Genomic DNA, 22,740 nt, shown 5'->3' with positions numbered 1-22,740 from the left:
GGTTAGGGAAGGGAAATTCTCTCACTAGGTCATCTAAAAATTTACAGTTTCTTCTACAGAAGTCTGTGCCCCAGGAAGCTGAGCATTTTTCTCTTTTTTAGACAGGAGCAATCCTAAAATGCCTTTGGAGTTTATACTGCAGCAAACCATTCCTAATGCCATTTTGAGGAACAACATATCCTATGAATGATAGTCTATGGAAGTTTCAGAAATACAAAGGCAAAAAAACAATAAAAGGCTGGAGGAACTGCTGCCTACTTAGCAAAACCCACTCAGCTTTTATATTTTGTGAATTACAGAGGATGGTATGAAAAAGCTTCAAACAGTTCAGATAAGGAACAGGCACATTTATGAAAACTTAGGGCAGTTGCACATTGACAATCAATACAGACCTACAGAAAAGGTGCAATTTTTCATGCAATGCCTCAATCAAAACCAGAAGGAGTCAGCAATTGCCTTACTTCACCCACAGTTTGAACACTTCCCCTAAAAAGCTGACATTTGTCAGTCTTAAATAGAGCATGCAGAGTACTGCTTCCATATCCAAGGTGATAAAAATTGTCAGACCACCAAGTACAACATTTTTGTTGCTCCAATGCCCAACCCTTCCAGCTGGACTAGAAAGTAGGAGACTGGGATTTTTGCTGTCACAAAACCAGCACAGAAATAGTTTTTTATAGTTTTCTGACAAATATTCCACCCATATTTTCAGTTTCTTTAAACCAAGGCAGAAGAAAAAAGACGTTCTTGGTATCGACAGACCATATAAATTTATTCATGAAACCAAACATGCTAAAAAATGGATAAAAGAGCAAGCTGGTAGACAAAAAGAAGAGCAGAAAAACAAAATAAAGTATACGGAGACAGAAGTTCACAGGTGCAACAAGACTACACAAATACTTCCTAAATTAAAATTTTAATATGTGTAATCAACCAGTTATGGTTTGATTCAATGATCTTGGAGGTCTTTTGCAACCTTCATGATCCTATGATCATGTGGGAAAGAAAAGAGATTGATCAATCTCTCTGATATTTTAGTATATTACAAATCAATTTAGCCAGCCTTCTCAAACAAGAAAAATTCCTACATTTAAATGAAGTTTTATCTGCAGTTAATTTCCTTGAATTACTAAAACCAACATGTTTTCAAACTTTCAAACAATTATGCAAAGTACTTTCTTTACTTCAGTACTGCCACGCAAGCATCAACAGCAAAATATATTAAACACCATGTGTACTCTGGGGAGAAAACAAACAACCAAACACTACAAGAGCTAACTCATGATAAAATTAGTTTCCTTATTTATTATTCCACTGCATCAACAAAAAAAAGAACCTCAAACCAAACTCAAGAGGTTTGGTTTCAAGAGAAGTTTCAAAAGAAGACAGAGTTGTTACATTCTCTTACTCTCTCCTTCCTCTTTACAAGCACAAAAAACTTCTGCAGGCTACTAGGGTGGATGGTCACCCAAGCACGGCCTTCATTTGTTAAATTGGGGTACTTAGAGGCAAAAGATGTTGTAAGACTGAAATACTACTTGATTAGATGAGGCATTTCTGCAAGCACCCTCCAATCCACGGCAGCACACCTCAGCCTCCCTTTCAAAAGCGAGTCTGGTTCAAGGCACAAGCACTCCGAGCATTTGCTGAGCTACCACTGAATGAATGAACACTTGCTGCCTCTGCCAGTGTTCATTCATTCACTGCAGAGAATGTTCCTGCTACAGTCTCTCTGCTGCAGTCTCTGCCAGACTGCAGCAGGAACAATCCTGCCTCTGCCCAAGTCTGACCAGCAAGTAAAGGCTCCTTTCCACTGTTGTAGTGTGCTGTTAAGTTTCTTGTGTTATTCCCCCAATTTATGTATTGTTCTCCCCTATTATGTGTAAAATGGTTTTGTTCCCCCAGTTTTTCCCGCCACTGCCACCCTGTCAGCTAAGTTGCTATAGTAACCGCTATTCATAGTTGCCGATGTGTAATTGCCCCTCCCCTGGTTTCCCTTATAAGTGAAAGTTGTCTCCTCCCTGGGCCCAGTCAATCACTCCCTTCTCCTCCCAAGTTTCGAGAACCTTCTCCTCTCTGGAGGTGGTGGTTGGCTGGGGTCCCAGGACACCTCCTTTACCTTTTGATTATTGGTCTCCATGGAGTGTCAGTTCTGTGAAGTTCATCCCCTCACCTTTCCCGATTGGTTCCGCCTGTACCCACCCCCCTCCTTTATAATCCTATTTCACCCCCTATTGAAAAAAACTTTTTCCCAGTTAGTTTTCCTGCGTTTGCATCCTGCTACACCTTCAATAAACCGATGTTTAACCCCCGGGAAATGGTCAGCTCCGTTCCTCCCCAATACCAGCGGTGTGAGCCAGTCCGCAGCCAGCACAGCCCGAGGCCCTCAGACGCCGAAGGGCGCTGGCCAGGAATTGCAGAGGGGCGTCGGCCTTTCACCCTCAGCTAGTCGGACTCTAAACTTCGGGCCACGTACGCCCCCCTCGGCATTCCACGATGTGCCAACAGTTTATTTCAGGAGAGGTGAAGATAATTGTTTCATCTCTCAATTCTTACTCCAATCAGGGTACCAGCCTTCATAAACAGCTGTAACCCCCTGAGAATTGCCTGGCCTGCACATGGTATTCAGCAATCATACTCCACAATTTCATTATACTGGAAATTAGAGGAAAGAAAATACTCATCTACACACTCTGAGCAACCATTGTGCTGCCAGGGGAGCTAAAAGGAGTTTTTCACAAATGTTTTCTGTGTTAAAGACAGAATAAAAAGTAGCAAGCATAAAAAGAAGACAGTGTGCTGAAGTCCAGCTATAACATATTTTACCTGCACCACAATTCAAAACTTAGCTGGATGGGAAAAGCTCATTTAATAATAATATAAAAATATTATGGCACTTTCAAGAACAAAGCTCTGTAAGTTTTGTAAGCGAGAAAATAGGAAAACGAACTTTTAGCCTATTGCAAACTCTTTCCACTTCCAGATGTTGACTGAATCTTTTCATATCTCTTCTGTGTATTTTCTTTGTCAAGCATGAGGACTAAAAACCTACTGGAAAACTGCTAAAAGCTTTTAAGTTCAAGAGCTGGAAATTCAAGGCTACAGTATCTGGTGTAAAAACTGTGTGAGTGCGAAGATCCTTGAGAAGTAAGAGTGCAGTAACTATGAAAATACTTAACATCCACCCATGGAAGCAGACAGACTTACAGAACTCAGGCATACCTATACAGTAAATGCATGAGATTCACAAGGAATGCAAGGAACTGGGAATAAACAACAATCCTGACCAATACTCTGTAAAGCACCTTTGCACCCTTAACGATCAAGACAATGATTGAGGGTAAACATGCTTTCCTTACCTCATAAGGCAGTTTATCAAAATATCCATTAGTTGGCCATTCCCTGAGGGTAACAATGCTGAACTGTTTATTAAGGGCATCCATTCCACAGGCAAATTTTTCTTCATCCTCATCTTCATCTATATCATTCATATCAATCATGGAAGTCTTAAGTGAAAGCACGGGCCTCTCTTTCACACCATGTAGTACCACTGCATCCAGTTCAGTGTAATAGTCCAGAAGGGAGCTGTTCACCTCCAGTCGGATCAAGTTTGTGGGGAAGTTTATCTGCTTGATACAAGGTGTGAACTGCCGAGCCTGAGGACCATTCACCTTTGTAGGTGCCTCAGACCAAAGTATTTCCCATCTGGGAAAAAAAACAAACACACATACAGTACAGGAATTAAAATCAAAGTTACTAAAGCGATTCCTGAGCACAGTAAGAGGGCAACATCATCTGTCAGAAGTATTTAACAAGCAAGAAAAGGCTGAAAAATGATTTATGATACTTACATTTTCCCAAGATTTGATAAATACCCTATGGATGAATTTAATTCCTGGTAAACTTACACTAATTCATGACCTTAGCATATTTTCTCCACTGAATAACAAAACAAGCCGTAGAGTCACAGTCACTTGTGTTAGTGTTATCTGTGACCAAGTTTACCTAGCAGCTCACAGGTAAGGTAATGAAACAAATGGATTGCTGATGTCTTCACAATGATGGCATGTCAGTGTAAGTACACAAGCAACACTCTTGCCTCTAACCCAAAGAGAGTCATCTGACCTCTTATTTCCTACAAAATAAAAGAAAAAGATCCCCACCACTTAGACTATTTAATATCAAACCTGTCCAAATTACTGTGTTACAAATTAGTAAAAAAAATGTAAATTTTACAGTGTTTATCTGCCTAGGCAAGCAAAATGTTCCTTTTACGAGTAATTCAGCGACATACTAGCAAAGAAAGTAGAAACTTCAAGTCATTTTTGAAAGAGTCCTTTGCAAAAGATGCCAGAACTTCCAAACTGCTGCACTGGAAAGCCTTTCTCCTCTTTGGTCCAGTGAGAGACAAAAGAAGTTCAAGGCATATACAGAGCTACCATACATAGCATGGTACATACCTTACTTCAATACACAGACCCCAGAACTCCTCCACCAAGTGGCAGGAAAAACTGAGTAACCTGGAGGAAACAAGTCTTACATTCCTTGGATCTTCAGCACTCCCAAGCCCCAACTTCAAGGAATTCTCTCAGACTTCTTGTCCTATTACATGAATCTCAGAAGCACTCTAGATAGAGCTCTTACTTCAGTACTGGCTCCCCAGTACCTCAGCATCTTGGCTTCCCCTACCAGACACCACTACTTTGAACTTACAACAGAAACAAATGTTTTAACTTTTTCCATCATAACAGAAAGTGAAAAAAATGCAGAGATTTTCATTAAAACACTGCACACAGCATAAGTAAGGTTAAGAAGTTTGATATTTGGAAAAAAAAAAAAGGAAAAAAGGGAAAATCAAGAAAATTAATCCACATTGCCCATAACTTCCATTTCACAATGAACATTTTCAGGTATGCACAGATAATTTTCCTATCCTACATCATGCTGCTCTCCAAGTACCTTATAATAGAATGGGAGACTTGCAGAACTCTTACGTCCAAGGGAAAAAAAACCCAAAAATAAAATGAACTAAAACCAAACATAAAGAGTAGTGAGCATATGGTACATCAAAGTACTAACACAGGAGAGTGGACAGCTCTACCCTAAAATTTACAGTTTTTATAAGAGAGACATAGTATTAAGAAAAGATTTAATTAATTTACAAAACGAATGTCTACCCATGGCAAAGGAACAGGGGTAGTCCCACTGTCACATCCTCTCACACAGGTCGATTCTCTAAGCAAATACTCAGTGCTGGCAAGGCACAAGACCTTCCTTGAACACATCCACATCACCACCTGACATTTTGCTTAGACACTTCCATGTACCCACTCAAAGTATCCTTGGGGGAAACTCAAAGGCTATTTTTTCACTAATCTAACACACACTGGACCATCAACTTCTAGCAGAATGTGTCTGTTATTGACTCCTCCTTTTGGACCCTGGAGAGAGGATTATCTAGCAGCAGCAGAGCTCTTAAAAAAAATAATGTATCTGAAGATCTGGGCTCATCAAATGGCAGTGCAATAACCAGCTCCAGCAGGCAGTAGCTAGTTTCCAGTCTTTGTAATAAACTAGAGAAAATGGAAGACACGTAGCATGATTTCACAATCTTGTGAAGCTCCACATTGCATACCAAATGCTGATGAACAACAAAACCAGTGACAATTTTTCACTGTCCTTGTCATGCTGTTTACTTCTCATCAACACCCCACCAATCTAACTTCAAAGAAGTTAGCTCTTGGTCTATCTGGAAAAACTCAAGTTTATCAGGTTGATTTGATGATGCTCTCTGCCTTGCTGGCACCACAAACAAGAACAGGCAACAGCAGCTGCTCTGAGTCAGGGCTGGCAAATCTTTCTCACATGTAGGCATGGTAAATCCTTCCCATGCTCTTAGCCCATTACTACAAGTGGAAGTGATCTCTTCCTCTGGGATCACCACTGTGACACTTAAAGAGGCCGCAGGTAATCAGAATGGGAGTGAGGAATTCACATTGGGATCAAAAAAGTCTGAATTTACAAGAGGCTTCAGAAAGAATTTCATTCTTCTGTTCTGGAACATTCTTTTCTTAGGATAATCCACCTAAAAATCTTTCATAAGAAAGGCATTTTGACAGTCAGTCCTGGTTTGAGGATATGTATCACAATCAGTTCCCCTAGGAAGGTCACCTGCATCTGTTTCAAGCTTACAATGTTCAATAAGCTATTTAACCCAAAACAAAGAGAAACTGAATCCCAATAAATACCTTTAAAGAAGTCAAAGAATTTCTGCCTGCCCCACACCCTGAGTTAATTAAGCAGTTCTCAAAAATCAAGTAGAATCAAATGAATTGAGATAGTACATTGTCCTCCAGTCTTGCAGATACTCAGTAACAGCTGATCAAAGAAGTCACACTGAGAATGCTTTGATTAGGTTTCATCAGCAATGTGCTAGAAAGCCTCAGTGTTTCCAGCAAGGAGTGCCAGGCAACGCCTGTACAAGAGTCAGCAACATCTGTATTTTCTCTAGTAATTGAAGAAAAGGAGGACATTTAGTGAGTTTCTTCATTCAGCCATAGACTCAGTTTTCCCATTATATTTTTCTCTGTCCCATGGAGACAGACAGGAACTCAATTTTCTCTGATACTAAAGACTCCACACACACCTATGTGGTAAAGAAAAAAAACAAATTCCATCCTTCTTCCCTTACCATGAAGAAAAATACTGTCTAGTGATTTCTAGGCTGAGAATCATACTTGGAAGGTCTGCCTCAAACGATAGCATAGATTTAAAGCTTGACTAATTTTTTGTTGATCTAATGTTGTTGGGAAGGTTTTTAATGGTTAAGATGATGCCCGAGCAGACCTGGTTACTTCTGAAGAAATATATGTAATAAGAGAGAGTCTTTGAAAAGGGGTCTTCTAGGAAAAGTAATCAGATTTCTCTCCTGCAGTACAAGATTAAACTTTGCTTGCAATTGCTGAGGTTTCTTGTATTGTCAAATCGAGATAGGTGCAGAAAGTTAAGAAAGCACTACAAGCAATCCAATAAATGCCTCAAGAAACTAATAGCTGAGTTAAAGTTAAAAACTAATAGCTGAGTTAAAAGCCAATAGAAGGGAGAGTTCCAGACAGACCAACAAGGAGAACATAAGGATTCTCAGAGAATATAACCACCCCTTTGATGAAAATGCAACTTGTGTAACAATTATAACATGCTGCTCTTAGCCAAGCAACTGCAGAGCAGAAACCTGTAGATTACCTAGGAGAAAACATCTCCTGTCTGCAAACATACCAGGGATGCTTCAGCACACTAGTTCAAACCAGCCTGGAAAGTGTACCCCTGACCTCAGCTGTGAGCTCATAAACACAAAAGGCAGGGAAGACTGGGAAGATCATGAGCACGATTTAAGAATCATTCAGATTAGGCTGATAAGCAGAGTTCAAAGCAGTTTAATTATTATGAGAAAATACAAAGTAAATTTTCATTTCTACCAAGAGTTCAATTCTGAAATAGCAGAGACAGCAGACAAGACTCCAAGAATGCTCAGGACATTTAAAACAGCAAAAGGTACTTCAAGTAACTGCTCTGTCTACATAAGCTTTTTAGGAGCTTCTCAAAAATGACTGTATTCCATGAACTCAGAATTCATTTTTCTATGACAGGCATCGAAACAAGGAAAAGCTGTTTGCCTGAAGATGTCAAAACAAGTTTGAAGTAAGGATGCAAATGTCCAGAAGTTGTGTGTTACACATAGGTGAGATACAGGCCCGAAGGTTCCTTATCACACCCGAATGTGTTGATGGTATCAGCAGAGTTTTGGGTGTTTTCATCTGAGATTCTGAGGGAATAAAAGGTGGAGTGAAAGAACCATCTGAATGCCACTCTCTACATGATATTTTACATTCAGTACACTGCCTTTCTGGTTTCACTCCCTTTTTTTAAGAGGGAGGGAGGGGGAGAGAGAGGTTCCATAAAACATTTTGATCCCTGTCCAGGCTGCTTAAATACAATAAATTTCCCATTGGAAGCAGAGGGAGCCTTTTGTTTTGTCCATCTTCATTAGCGTGCTGCTCTGGTTTGTAGCAGCTTCTGTCTCTACAGGCTTCAAGACTTTCAGAAACAAACTTTGCATACAGCAAACACAGTTAAGCTTGGAAATACTGAGCCATGCTCAATTTTCTAGTAAAATTCGAAATTACATGAAATTAAACAAATTAAATAGAAATAAACAACAGGAATACACAAGGCAGAATGGAAGTGGTCCCAGACAAATGATTATGGTATCTGATCCATGAGAAAAAACCTAATAAGTGTGACACCTTATCTGTAGCAAACAAGAAAAAAATAATCACAAGATAATCTCTAATTATTGAAGAAGCAATCACTGCATTGCAGGAAGAAAAAATGCTATGAAATATTACCCCAAGTACAGCCATAGATTCCAGATTTGTTAGGAATCTCTGATTTTGAGCTTTTATTAAAGCAAAGTACAGTATCACTATAACACACATATGACAGAAAAACAACAGTCAAATCAAATTTTAGGAGACCACAACAGGAGAATTGGGACCTTTTTTTTGTTTCATATTACAAACTTAAAAACTTAAGTTCTTTTTATAAAAGAAAAACGTTGAAAAAGTTCTGAAACAATTATTTTTGACTTTCCCATTTACACAAAGACTGACAACAACTAACTATTAAGAATATCAAAATGTATCAAAAGGGCTAACACTGAAGATGCCACTAGGGAATCATCAACAGTAAGTCTTCTGGGTAAAAAAGGAGGAAAAAAAACAGGAAAAAACCCCATTTTTTTCATCACAGAGACTAGCTATAACTTACCCATCAATCTAATACACTATGAAAAACAAAGAAAACACTCTTGGTTGGGCTCAGCTTATGCTGCATTTGTCCCCACCACATGTGTGTAGAGCTCTGCCTCTTCCACTGTGCAAGGTCCCAGGGCCACACTAGTAAAATAATCATAACACAATACAATCAAAAATAGGGATTGATTTCTTCACCACATAAAAACTGAGGCTTTATGTTACAACATGTCCCTAATCTCAGACTATTATTTTTTTCTTGGGTTTTCTGCGCTTGGTTAATTCATATAACAAATCTGTACATGGAATGTTAGTATAGCTTAAGGAATTGCCTACACTTCTCACCAATCAAGAGGCACAAATAAAAAGCACAAAAGGTCTCTATGTGTTAGAACAGCAGTCCCTCTGACACTGATGATTTTTAAAAATTGTTTTATGTAGAGAAAAGGGATGTAATGCCTTTTGTGTTTGAAGCAGTGAAAGATATGAGAGGACAGAGAATCCTCCAGCTGCTGGATGCCAGTTGAACCATAATGAAAAAAATGTCAAACTAACTGTCATGTTCTAAGCATGAGGATTACTTGGAAACAATTGCAAACCCTCTGAGAAGTAAATGCTTATTCCCATTCCATGAAGATGTGACCCCCACGTCCAAAGACACTGAATAAAGCTCACCTGAGACAGCATCATACAAAGCTGCAATAGCAGTGCCCAGTGCACCAGCAAGAAAGGAACATGACCAAAGAGCATGTTCTGAACATCTGCAAGAGCTGTTCTTTCATGCAACTGAAGCATAAAGTCAGTAATACATTGACCAAGTATGCAGGTATTAGCCATTTTTAACAAAAATATGTAAAATTCTCTTGAGCAAGAGCTGTGATACACTAGCTCCTCATAAAGAGACTTGCAGCCTAGAAGCTTTTGTACTCAGCAAAGTTTTGACTTCACTGACAGTTTGGCCTTCTTTGTATATCAAGTAGGAGCTGGTGAAAGAGAACTTTCCTAATGACCTGCCCTTTCCACACTGGTGTTCAGAAACATGTACAGTGTCAGCTGATAAAACAAAGCAGCACCGAAAGTTTCATTGGTAATAACCCAAGTATCAAAAAACAAAGTATCAAAATAGTCAGAAGAGGAAAACAAGGTTCTAAGTGCCTTTTGATTAAGTAGGTCATGGCCTTTTTTAACAGAAGAAAATAGTATGGCAATGCTTCAAACCAAAACATCAGTCAAACAAGGAATCACCTGAGATTACAGCAGCATTCCATCTTCAAAAAAAAAGAATTCTTAGTTGATATCTCAGAGAATTTTTGGAGGTAAAAACAAGAGATCAAGAACAGAAGCAGAAAAGAGACTGCGCTCTTGCAACTCTTCAGATTCCTCTCATAAAGGTGAGCAAATGAACAGAGAAAAAATATTGTGTCCCTGATGCGGAGAAAGGGTTCCTTTATCTTCCCTTCCTGACACCATACATAAGACATTGCCTTCTTTAGAAAAAAAAGAGACAAACCAAATGCTCAGCTCCAAACACACAAATCCTGCAGAGCAAAGGTAAGCAAACAGAAAAAAGCATCCCTCTAACACTTCTCTAGCATCAAGACTAACAATTATTGAAGAGGCAGCACAGACTACTCCTTCCAAGGATGCCTGAGACAATCTTTTTCCAACCAGCAATGTTAACCTATGCATCCAGGACAGGGGGCATTCTTGCCTACAAATTAAAAAGCAAAATCCTACAGAAACTTTATCTTTTATTATGAAGAAGAGCATTTGAGCTCTCACTCTGACCACACCTCAAGAGAAGCCATAAAGCCCATACTCCAAAGTTTTATATTAGTATTTTCACTTCCATCTCCCTTTAGCTCTCTGTACAATTTTCTATTTCTCTTTTTTTGTGTACCTAATTAAACAGGTCCTTCAGTTAACTATTTGCGAACTTTCCTCCAACCTGTGCTTCACCATAAAGAAATAAGATCTACATCACAAAATAAAAAAGTGAAATGGAAGTTCACAGAATAATTGCCCAGAAGTCATTTCACATTAGGTTCTGAATTTGAAAGTCTAAAGCTGCCTTCACCACATACCATTCTGGAAATAAGTTCTGTATTACAGTGCCAAAAGCACTCATACTGCTAAAGTTAGGTGGCCTATTATTATTACTTTGACCTATCACTGTTCCTTGAATTCAGATGTTTACTTTAGAGCTATACAACATATCATATTCTCATTAGATCTGTAAAACAAGCAACTGCACTTAGCCACAGCAGATGACAGAAGCATACAAAATATATTAACTGGGAATTTTGAATATAAACCATGACACCTGATTTTCCAAGGGTTTTTGAATGATCGTCAATGGCCCAGTATTAGAAAGCAAGGGATAATAAGTTAGACCTAAAAATATACTTTTTAGTGGCATCTGTAAAAGGTAAGTCAGTAAAAAAATCACCCAACATCCACGCTAGCACTGCTTATACCACCAAAGTGTGTGTTTCATAACAATATCATATTTGTTGACATACTAATCTTTACAGGACACATTTTGTTAAGTATTTCTTCTATAAGCTCTCCCTTCCTTTATATCTTTGGTATCATTTAAGCTCTTTTTGATATGGAATACTTCAACTGCATATACTGACAGCTTTTGCCAATGTTTTTCCCCACTACATGGTTTGACCTGTTCACTTGCTCCTTCCATTTGTATTTCCTCACCTCCTCACTAAGAGCTTCTCACCTCACACACAGTGTTTTTCTTTACTATCTTACCATTCCCCAGGTTACCACACTCCTAATCCTGCAATTGGAATTTCATCAAGACTTCCTAATATAAGGAAAACCAACAGGATCAAATCAGCTTCTTTTAGATGAAGTGAGTATAAAAACAAGTTGAGCTCACCACCCTTTGACCAGACCAAAAATAAAGATCAGACAAATGGTATCACCTTTTGTCTGACTGTTCTGTGCTTCTGGTTTCAGCTTCATTTCCATATGAATAGTTACAGTGCCTAATTATACTATACATTCAATCTAAAGCATGCAGAGAAGAAAGAGTCCATGGCTACTTGAAGCAGGATGTTACAGCAGCCATGAATCCTCAACCTCTTTTACACAATTTCCTCTTCCTGCTGAAGGAAGAGCTCAGAACTACCACTACAGAAGTAGTGTTTCATACAGATGTAGTAATTATCGCCCATAAAAATTCCAACATCAAAACTATCATTACACAAATTAAAGTTGATATTAGGACATATATTAATTCCAAAAAAGTCTACATCTCTGAAGCTGCTATCAAAACAAGACACCACAGTTTTAAGAACATGAAGAAATAAAGAAAATTTTTAAAAGCTGATAAATATTAGGAAGCCAAGTTCACTAAACAGTCCTATTTGTAGCACTTAACATCTTACAGGAAAGCATAAAGAAGAAAAAAATTACCTTACTTCAGCTGGTGGATTTTGTGAGTAAGGATTTGCAGAGCACGCCAAAATCCTGACTACAGCTCCAGGATGATAGGTTTCCAGAATGTGCACTGCAGTGGGATAAACTGGTTCTTCAAAAGCAAGTTCCACATAGTCCTGGCTACAGAAGGTGGATGGAGTCCTCTTGAAAGGCAGCCGAGCGCTCGGGCAGCGATCCCACCAAGTGCCGTAAGTTCGAAAGACAGCAGTCTGGGTAAAGTCACCAGAACTAGGGTACACGTTGGGAATCCCTGCTAAATTCCACATGGTATAGGACATGCTGTTCTCACTGCCATAGTGAGAGCTGAAATCCAGCACTTCTTTGGCATACTGAACTATCTCGACGTTGATGGGCAAGGCGCGGGTGTTGGATTCAATGGCCCTCCGACTGTTCATCTCTCCTCTCGTCGCTGTCCTCGCCCGGCGCCGAAGGCACATGTAGTAAAACATGCTCAGGACTGTTAACATGGGAAACACTGGTGGCATCTAGATAGGTCTTGGGAAGATGCAAAAAGTCAGGAGTCCTTTGTAAGTTGCACTAACTGCCTGTGGTGTTTTGGAAAAGAGCTGATAAAACAGAATGAATAAACACAGTGAGCAGATACAGGATTCTTAGAAAGCAAATTGTGTTGTTTTGAATATCGTCTTAAACAAAGTACTGCTACTAAAATATTAATAAATTATTGTATTTTATTGTAAGACAATTGTTTAGTTGGAAGCTACTAAGTGTGGCTTCCCATTTACTTTTTACCTTATTTGACATTCATTTTTTGTTTAAAAAAAAAAGAGACGATATGAAGAAATATCAGCCAAAACCAGCCCTCAAGCAACAAAAAAACTAATGATCAAAATAAGCATTATCTTTAGGGATTTATTACAAGAAAAGAAAATTGCAGTGACTCAGGGAAATGAATTCAAGTAAGAAATGAAATTTGGCCCATGCTGTAAACAACTGTGAAAGCATTTCTGAAGATACACCTTCCCATTGTGAAGACACAGCTTCTTAAAACCACTGTGAATGGTTTTACTTTCTTAAAAGAAGAGTAAATGGTCTTAAGAGTGAAAAGAAGGAGCTTTTGGGATGTTAATCTAAACTTAACCCACTGCTTCCTCTATCAGAGCACTAATCTGAAACAGAGCCACAAAAATACTGCTTTTACCATTTGAAGCTGTCCATGACAGCACACAGCAACAACTGAAGGGTCATCAGCCTCCCGAAGGATGCTCAGAATTCACTAACAACATCATCTTCCTTTAAACCATGCAACAAATGAGGTCTTCAAAAGAGTCCTGGCATCAGAAGCAGAAGTCCCCATAGAAAGCATTTTAATTCTGACAAGAGAAAATATTTTCATTAAAGTAGCAATTCAGTTAAACACAAAATGTACTAGATCTGCATACTTTAAAAACCCAACACAGAATATACTCTTAATTAAGAATATCGATGTGTTTTACACAGATGACACCAACACAAGTAAAACAATCAAATAAGCAGGTTTAGCAATTGGAAAAAGCTAAATTACAGGTAAGCTACTTTAACTACTTTACTAAAGTTTTCTATTTACAACAGTGAAGAAGCATTTATAGCTGAATGTTCTCTACAGGACACAGGAGGGCTGTATCATATTCCCTACTAATAAAGATCCTCTTACATATGCTTGTCCCATATTGAGCAGCTGCTCCATACCTGCGTGATGTAAACTGTGAATTTTACCAACACACAACAAAATGTGCCGTGTATTCTCCAACTTCCACTGGCACTACCCAACACACTCAGGCTATGAGTCCACAAACTTTCTCACAAACTGGCCTTCTCATTAACTTGTCCATCAGCTTTACTGAGAGAGAATAAGGAGCAATGCTCGTAACCCGTTAGAGGCCAAGCAGGGATGACTAAGCATGTCTCAAAATAGAATAAATGTTTTCTTCAACAGCCCCTGCGGGAGTTGCCGCTCAGTTTATCACAGGATACACACTGTGGTAATCTCTGAACCAAGAAATGTGACCCCTCTACTGCAGAAGACACCTCAAGTAACAACAAACATGATGCCTCACACTGCCAGGCAGACAAACCATGTATTTAATGTTTGCAGTGGGTACAAGTGAGACCCTAATATAGCATTTTTGGGAGCATACATTTAAAGTATGGTAAATTACTAAACAAATGGAAGCTTTTTAAAGTCTGTACACAGATCTACAGTGTGTTTTTTAGGTCAGCTGCTCATTCCCATACTCACAAACACACAGAGATGTACAAAACAGCTCTCTTTGGCATGAACATTTCCAGCAGGAAGGCACTTGTGGTAACAGATAAGGAGAAGCTGCACTATTTGCCCATTTGACTCATGACAGAAAGAAAGTTTACTAATGAAGTGCTCAATTCTCACTTTCTTGCTTCTACTATTTTGGCCTTTAGTTTAGTTTCACATGTTGATGTAGCTGTCAAGGACATGAATTACTCCTGATACTCAGTGCAGAAGGAAATGCATAAAACAATATGCAAGATTTACTTCAGGCTGCCCTGAAACACCAAGAACCAATAATGTCACATTTCCCACAAACAACCTAAGCCACCCTTCAGAAAAGACACTGGGAAAAAAAGTAGCACAACCCTGAACCTTTCCTCCTTAAAAGAAAGAAAAAGAAAAAAGAAACAACTCCAAACTGAAAACAGTTATTATTTTATTTTTTCAAAGCAGAGATGCTTTGATGTAAGATGTAAGTAAAGATTACAAATACATTCTCCTTCTGGATTTTCCCCCTCTTAAAAAGAAAGACATATTTAAAGAATATGCCAACAGACATTAAACTTCAACAAATGTTCTGCTACCAAGCCCTGAAGTCATGGCTAGATCAGCATATACACCACCTTCAAACTCAAAATTTTACTGATTAAGAAAAATATGGCATTACAGATCTCAATTTTAAGAATCATTCAGCTGTGGTACTTGAAGATCAGTGGGAATCACTTATCTCACATATGCAACCTACACAACCTGACATCTGCACTGCAAACTCCAGCCTTCCTCTGGCCACAGCCTGCAGTTCTTGTGGCACTGTAAAACCCAGCTGTGCTCCTTATCTTAGCTTGTCCAAGAGCAGCAAAACCATCCAGCAGTTCAGGGCTGCATGTCAGCCAGCTGGCCAGTTTAAGCCAGGCCTACAAGAAGAAATAACTGAAATCATGCTGCAGATTTTCCATTAGCAGTAATGTTAATTTGGGTCATTCTCCCTCTAGCAACTTAACAATTTCATAAAACCTGTAAATATTTGAAATCCTTGACACTGACACAACTTTATCAATTTTGGCTGGCATTAGTCAACAGGTCAAAAGTAAGTAAGTAAGAACAGAAAGCTTTCATGTAAACTTACTAGTCTAAACAACAGAAGTGGAGGCAAATTAAAGAGTTAAAAACAGTATCAGATATAGCAGCTTATAACAAGAAAGACAAAACCACTGTAAAAGAAGGATTAAATAACCACTAGGACTACAATACAAATAGGAATTCTTCTTCTGGCACTTTAAAAGAAGCATTAAGAATTGTGCGGCAATTAAAAAGACAAATGAAAAATTGCTTCAGAGGTTAAAGGATAATAAGCCAGTGAAAGAATTACATTAAATACAGATCAGTAGGGCCAGATGATACAAAGAGATTTTTTTCAGGAACTACCAGAAGTCAAGCTGATTTCTAATTAACAGGATTTAACTTTGCAAAAAAAAAAAAAAATGCAGACTCGGGTCTATGCAAAGCATCACGATAAACAGCTCTGGAGCTCATGTACATGCAAAGTTTATGTCAAAAGCTCCCCCTTCCCTCAAATTGCTTGATTATTTTAAAGAGATCCACTTAGGCCCATGCAACTATGCCTTCTGATCTCTGGCTGGGTTTTTAGCCTGTTGTATATGATTTTCTTTTTTTTTTTTTTTTTGTACAGGTATAATTATGCTAAACTAAAGTCTAATAAAGGTTTCTTGTGTGTCTTTTTATCCTCCTCCCAAGCAGCAGCCTTCTACATCTTTTGTTTCTTTTATATTTTTAATTTCCTGTCAGTACCATTAAATGGACTGAAATAGTGCTATGAAACACCAGAACCAGTTTTCAGTCTGATGTCCCCAAACCATCTTGGTGAGTGCTGGCTTGAGGGGGGAGCAAGATTGCACAGGCCCCAAGCCAGACCAGCTCAAAGGACTCCCAAAATGTTATCTCTACTTTTACAGACAGGACTCCAGAAAACCACTTTGGACTAGACCAGGAATAAAACTTTTTTAAGCAATATTTTCTTTCAAAATACATTGGAGTCCATCACATTATTTACAATATCTCCTACCCAGACTATTATTTCATTTATAACTGTTTCAATTACATGGGCAAACTCCCTTCTTCTAACCCTTTTCTTCATGCTTTACATACAGAAAGGCTTCTAAGACTGTAATTCACTGTTTCCTTCTTCCAAGCACAGAAAACCTTGACAAAGTAAAACATCTTACAGATTCTGTACAGATCTCATGGGAAAAGGCACTAATTAAGCTAAAGCATTCAAAAGCACTAGATCTCTTCAGTCTATTTTGCCTCTTTTTACAGAGAGTTTTTGTATACAAATCCATTTTCAAGCTTTGAAGCAACCCATCCAGTTAATGACTCCTGTACTTGAAAAAACAGCATGAAGCTGAGTCAGGGCAGGTTTAGGTGGGTATGAGGAGAAGGTTTTTCACTCAGAGGATGGCTGGGCACTGGAGCAGGCTCTCCAGAGAAGCAGTGACAGCACCAGTCCTGTCTGAGTTCAAGAAGCATTTGGACAATGCTGTCATGTCATTGTTGGACTCTCCTGTGCAGGGCCAGAAGTTGGACTCGATGATCCTGATGGGTCCCTTCCAACTCAGAATATTCTATGATTCTACCTGCTCATTTTTGTTAGCTTGGCAAATGCAACTCCTCAATATCCATAATTTTATCCCATACAAGCAGAAACAGTACAGAGCTATTCACCAACCAGACTGCTGAGAAAAGGTGGGATGTACACACTTGAGATTTCAAAGGGCTGTGAAATGAAGGATTTCTGTGAAAACATAACAAGTAACAGATACTAGATTTAGGAAAAAAAAATGGCACATTTTATCCCTGAGCCATCCCTGGAAAAGCACATGATAGGAGAGTTTGTACTATTTCAAGGGAAGCAAATGTTGTACATGCTAGTCATGCATACACCAGGTTTGATTTTTAAAGCCAGTGAAGTAATAATTCCTGTTTACACCAGCTTTGCTAATCTCACATTTGGGAGCAGTGAGCAATTCTCCTTCATCTGACTATAAAAGAAACAGCAACATTGACAAATTTCAAAGAATGTATAAATGACAAAAACAAGGGCTCATATGATCTCTGAAGAAAGATTAACGCAATTTAATATGTGTGTCTTAGATAAAAGACAGTAAATGGGAAATCTCTTAATTATCTTTGTACACTAATGCACAGAGGGAATACTGGATCCTTACATTACAGTCTAAAACAGAGTACATTTACCACAGGTTAGCATCTCTTGCTGTTAATTACCAAGATTATACCAACATCTACACTCAACTTGTAGAAACTAGAAGCTATTCTTAATTAAAAATTAATAAGCTATTATAGTAGACTTTAAACTCAAGCCCCATTTGCTGCATTTCTTCCCATAATACATTCTGGCACTAAAATAAGCCACTTCACACACACTTCTAACTAATAATTCTACTGTTTGAAAAAAATTGCAATATACTGCAATTTTATCTATCTAAAATCTTACATTGTCTTCATGAGCACCAAAACAGGCAAAATCCAAGAATTTCTGGTTACTTCAGTGACCGCATTCCTGCTAGGTCCAGACTCATTATGTGGTTCAGCACAGAGATACAATGGAGACAGAACTTCCTTTGGCACCTTTTACACATACAAAGTGTCTTATGGAGGCGGCTTTCTCAGACAACAGAAACTGTTTCTCAACATGACTAAATCATCATGTAGCCCTTTCTATTGACAGTTTAAAGTTACCAGCATTATGCCACTTCATTCTCACCAACAACCCTTCCAGTGGTGAAACTCTTCCCTTCATGTAAAAAAAAGAAAAAAAATTAAATTCCCCACACTACTTTTAAAAATAAATTTGTGTGCACTTGTCTTATTTGCCTTTTCACTTTTCTCTTGAGATATCATACGGCCTCTCCATGCAGGCGCACTCTGTACAGCATTTACTTGTTGGTCAGCTGCCTCCTCACTGCACGGATTGCAGGTATTAGGCCATGCAGTTGGTACCTCCCACTGTCACAGAATTAATGAATCAATTGGGTTGGAAAAGGCCTCTGAGATCAACAAGTTCAACCTGTGACCTAAAAGCACCGTGCCACCCAGACCATTGCATTAAGTGCCATGTTTCCTTAAACAGCTCCAAGGACAGTGACTCCACCACCTCCCTGGGCAGCCCATTCCAGTGTCTAGCCACCTCTTTGGTGGACAAATTCCTCCTCATGGCAAACTTAAATCTCTCCTGGCACAGCTTAAGTCTCTCGTCCTAATCATGTCCGTTCACATCCAACTGATGTCCATTTGTCAGCCTGCACTGGTAGCAAATAACAATCCACAAGAAGTGAAGCACCCCAAAGTACACACCTAAAAAATGAAATCAAATAGTATCGCTCCTATCCTAAAGTTCAGCTCCTATCCTGCTTTCTGTCGTGTTGTGAAGCCGTGTAAGTGTGGAACACCGCAGGGACCGAGCAGCGGCGGCGGACCCGCAGGGGAGAGGAGCACAGCCCGTGCCAGCCCTGCCCGCTTTGTCTGATCCCGGCACTGCTCCTCCCGTCCTCCCAGCTCCATCCCATCCCTACCCCTTCCCACTCCTGGGGTGCCCGCGCTCCCTTCCCCGGGGGAACAGCTCCTTTCCCCGGGGCGCAGCTCCCGCCGAGGCCTAGGGACAGCGCCGGGCAGGTGCGGGCGGGACTGCCCGGTGCCGCCTCTGCCTTCCGCGTCCCCTCCCCGACAGCAGCACCGGCCCGGCCCGGTCCCGGCAGCCGGCCCTGGGCGGGAGGACGGGGAGCGCACACCCGCGGCCGCCCGCCCCCGCCGCGCAGGGCCGGCCCCGCACCGGGGCTGCTGCAGGGCCCGGCGCTGCGGCCCCCCCGCGCCCGCCCGGCAGCAGCACCGCCGCCACCGCCGCCACCCTACCCCGTCCGGAGGGCGGAGCTGCCCGGGCCGCCGGAGCCGCCGCCGCGCCGGGCGCCGCCGGAAGCAGCGCGCACGGAGGGCGGCGGGGGCGGGAACCGGGGGAAGCGGCGCGGCGGGGGCGGGGCCGGCGGCTGCGCTTGCCCGAGCCCCGGCGTGGGGCGGGCCCGTGCGGGCAGCGGCGGGTAGGGTTTGCTGTGGGATAGGGGAGTGCTGGAATTGCAAGGGTTGGAAGGGCCGTTAAAGATCATCTAGCCCCAGCCCCACTGCCATGCGCAGGGACCCCAAGCACTAGAACAGGTTGCTCAAAGCTCCATCCAGCCTGGCCTTGAGCAGTGCCAGGGATGGGGCATCCACGGCTTTTCTGAACAACCTGTTCCAGTGTCTCACCGTTCTCACAGTTAAGAATTTGTTCTTGTTGTCTAACATAAATTTCCCCTCTTTCAGTTTGTACCCATTACTCCTTCTCCTACCACAACAAGGACAGGTGCAGAATCCCAGCAGCTTCCCTGTCAGCCCCTTCAGACACTGGAAGGTTGCCATGAGGTCTCCACAAAACCATCTCTTCTCCAGACTGAACAGCCCCAACTTGCTCAGCAATTATAGGGGAGATGCTCTAGTCTGGACTTGCTTCAAAACTTTCCTGTCGTCCTTACGCTGGGCACACCATAATTGTACACAGTACTACAGGTGGGATCTCACCAGAGCAGAGTAGAGGCGGAAAATCACCTCCCTGACCCTGCTGGCCACACTGCTTTTGATGCAGCCCAGGACTCATTGGTTTTCTGGACTATGAGTGCACACTGCTGACTTGTGTTGAGTTTTTCATCAGCCATCACACCTAAGTCTTTCTCCACACTGTGGCTCTCAGTCACTTCTCCACCCAACATGTAGGTGTGTCAGGGATTGCCACAATCCTGGTGCAGGACTTCACACTTTGCTTTGTTGAACTTCATGAGATTCACACCAGCCCACCTCTCAAGTGTGTCAGGGTCCTTCTGGAGGGCATCCCTTCCCTCCAGGCTGTTGAATTATTGGATGTTGTGCTTTGTGACTCAGGCCCACTCTGCTTTGTGCCTTGTTACCTCTGCAGACATGAAGGCCATGGTGAGGTGGGTGCTGTGAGCCACCCTCTCAGGATGAGCCCCGGCTTGGTTTCTCACAGAAAACCAGGCAGTGTGTCTTGCCCTAGCCCCAGTCCAGTTGGGTTGTGCTTTCAATGTCGTGTTTGAGTTCCTAGCATGCCATAAGGGCAGCCCTGTTTTTAATTGATCTTAGCAAGTACTTACTCCAGAACACTGTGGTGCCTCTTGGGTTGCTACCTGGTGTATTGCAAAGGAAATGTCATATAATTTAATTTGGTGCACGAGTGCTTTCTCTCCCAACCACCCCTTCCAGTCAGAGCTTCTGCAATAATCACTAAAATTGCTGTTACCCCATCTGGTCTCCTCAAGTTTCCATCAAGGCTCCATGTTAGATGGTACCTGGGATTGTTCAGATGCAGTAGAAAATAGAGTTGCTGACTTTTACTAGGTGGTCGAACATAATTCTAAAAATCCAGAAAATATGCAAATAGTTGCTGTGTAAGGTGCTTTTTGTATAATGCTTTAATATAAATTCTATGCATTTATAATAAATTTCAAATATAGAAATCTATAAGTTTAGTATAGAATGCATTTTGGTTGCTAACTGCAGTGGCAGACAAGCCACCACACAACCCTGATTTCCACAAGGGACATGCCAGGATGACCAGCTTCCAGGTGATTTGTAGACCTGCAGACATGTGTGTGCACACATACAGAAATGCACATATACACACTTGTTTTATGTGCCTCAGACACCACTGTACTGTTTCAAAATAATAATTCAAGCCCCAAATTTTAAGGCACTGCTTCCATGGAAGAGGAAGCTAGACCCTTCAGGTTTCAGTGACAACAATGTAGAGTGCCTTTTGGCATCATTTATCCTCACCTCCATCCTACAGTCAGATGCAAGCTACAAGAGTATTTATAAAGGTGCTTTCAATAAACACCTTCCCAGGGAGTGTCCAACTCAAAGTTTGAAAAAATAAAGTTGGAAACAAGAATTTGAATAAGTTTGGTGAGTCAGAAAGTAGGTTAGGCATGAAAATAAATTTTTGTAGTTTATTTTATTTATATTATTGCTTTCATTTTAGGTTTTGTACCTCTCATGCTATCCTTCCTTTTCAAATTAAGTGAAGAGGAAATACTTGGAACACACCATTTATCTAACCCATTTAATTGGTTAATTTAACAAATTATCTAACCCCTTCTATTAGCATTCAGTCGCCTAAGAAGAGGAACGTAAAAGTTTCTATTTCTGTCTATTGTCAGCTGTAAAGAGAAAGCAGGCAAGAGACATCTGTACAGAGGTCTGTGTTTGGCCAAATTGTTCCTATCCTTTGTTTTTATGTTGTGTGGAGGTTGAATTCTGTATCAGTGCAAAACCTAGATGGATATGAAAAATTTTTCTCTCAGTCCACTCATCTGCCAGCTCACAGAGGCTGGAACAGATTGCTCTTAAATTTAACATTGTCAAAGTTCTGTGTTTGGTCTGGTCTGCTGGGCTTATTTTATAAATCACAGGGAGACATGGATACCTCCAGGTGATCCAACATATCCCCTTCTCTCCTGTGAAAGGTGCCTAAGGGACGTGGAAGTTGTCACTGTTTGGAGGTACATTTCTCTCCACTTCACATAGACCATCCTCAAGCTTTCAGACAGAAAATGTGTGAACACATCCTTAACAAGCTAGAGAAATTACAACACCAACTCCATCATTATTCACAGAGGCTGCCCAATGGCATGTAGCATTTTAAAACTGCAGAAAGACTAGTATGTATTGAAAGGGATAGAGGACATTGGGTGACAGTGTCCTTTTTGTCTAGGCTGCTGTCTCAAAGTCATGCCATGTGCATTCAAGATGTGCTCCAAATTACTGTCAAATTGTCATTCCACAGCCTTTGCAAAAATCAATTGATGATCTGTTTTTATTCAACAGTTGTCCACATCTGGAGCTGACAGATAATTTCCAGTGAGCTATGGCACATGAAAACTTTATATATATTTCTATATCCACATCAGCAGTAAAACTAGGCATAGAATACATCCCAGAAATAGTCCACTGTTGAATGGGAATACACTGGTAAAGCAGTACAGGAAACCTTCTGTTTGTAACATAAGAGTGAGACTTGGCTTCTCTGTGTTAATCAAACATTGTAATCACCAAATTCATGTTTTAACAGCATCCTGTTTCTTCTTC

At 40.6% G+C, this 22,740-nt stretch overlaps 1 protein-coding gene across 1 annotated transcript in view; it reads right to left on the bottom strand.

Moving 5' to 3' along the window:
- Positions 1-19,542, bottom strand: part of FBXL4 (F-box and leucine rich repeat protein 4) — a 63,332-nt gene extending 43,790 nt beyond the window's left edge. The window contains exons 1-4 of the mRNA XM_064707250.1: positions 19,462-19,542; positions 13,429-13,600; positions 12,246-12,835; positions 3,360-3,705 (exon numbers count right to left, since the gene is read on the bottom strand). Coding sequence (XP_064563320.1) covers positions 3,360-3,705; positions 12,246-12,754 — 855 coding nt within the window. The 5' untranslated portion in view covers positions 12,755-12,835; positions 13,429-13,600; positions 19,462-19,542. The remainder of the gene's footprint in view (positions 1-3,359; positions 3,706-12,245; positions 12,836-13,428; positions 13,601-19,461) is intronic.
- Between the last annotated feature and the right edge of the window lie 3,198 nt (positions 19,543-22,740).

This window comes from Zonotrichia leucophrys, chromosome 3, assembly GCF_028769735.1.
Source record: "Zonotrichia leucophrys gambelii isolate GWCS_2022_RI chromosome 3, RI_Zleu_2.0, whole genome shotgun sequence".
Classification (NCBI taxonomy): domain Eukaryota; kingdom Metazoa; phylum Chordata; class Aves; order Passeriformes; family Passerellidae; genus Zonotrichia; species Zonotrichia leucophrys.
This window is presented reverse-complemented; position numbering and strand designations above follow the sequence as displayed.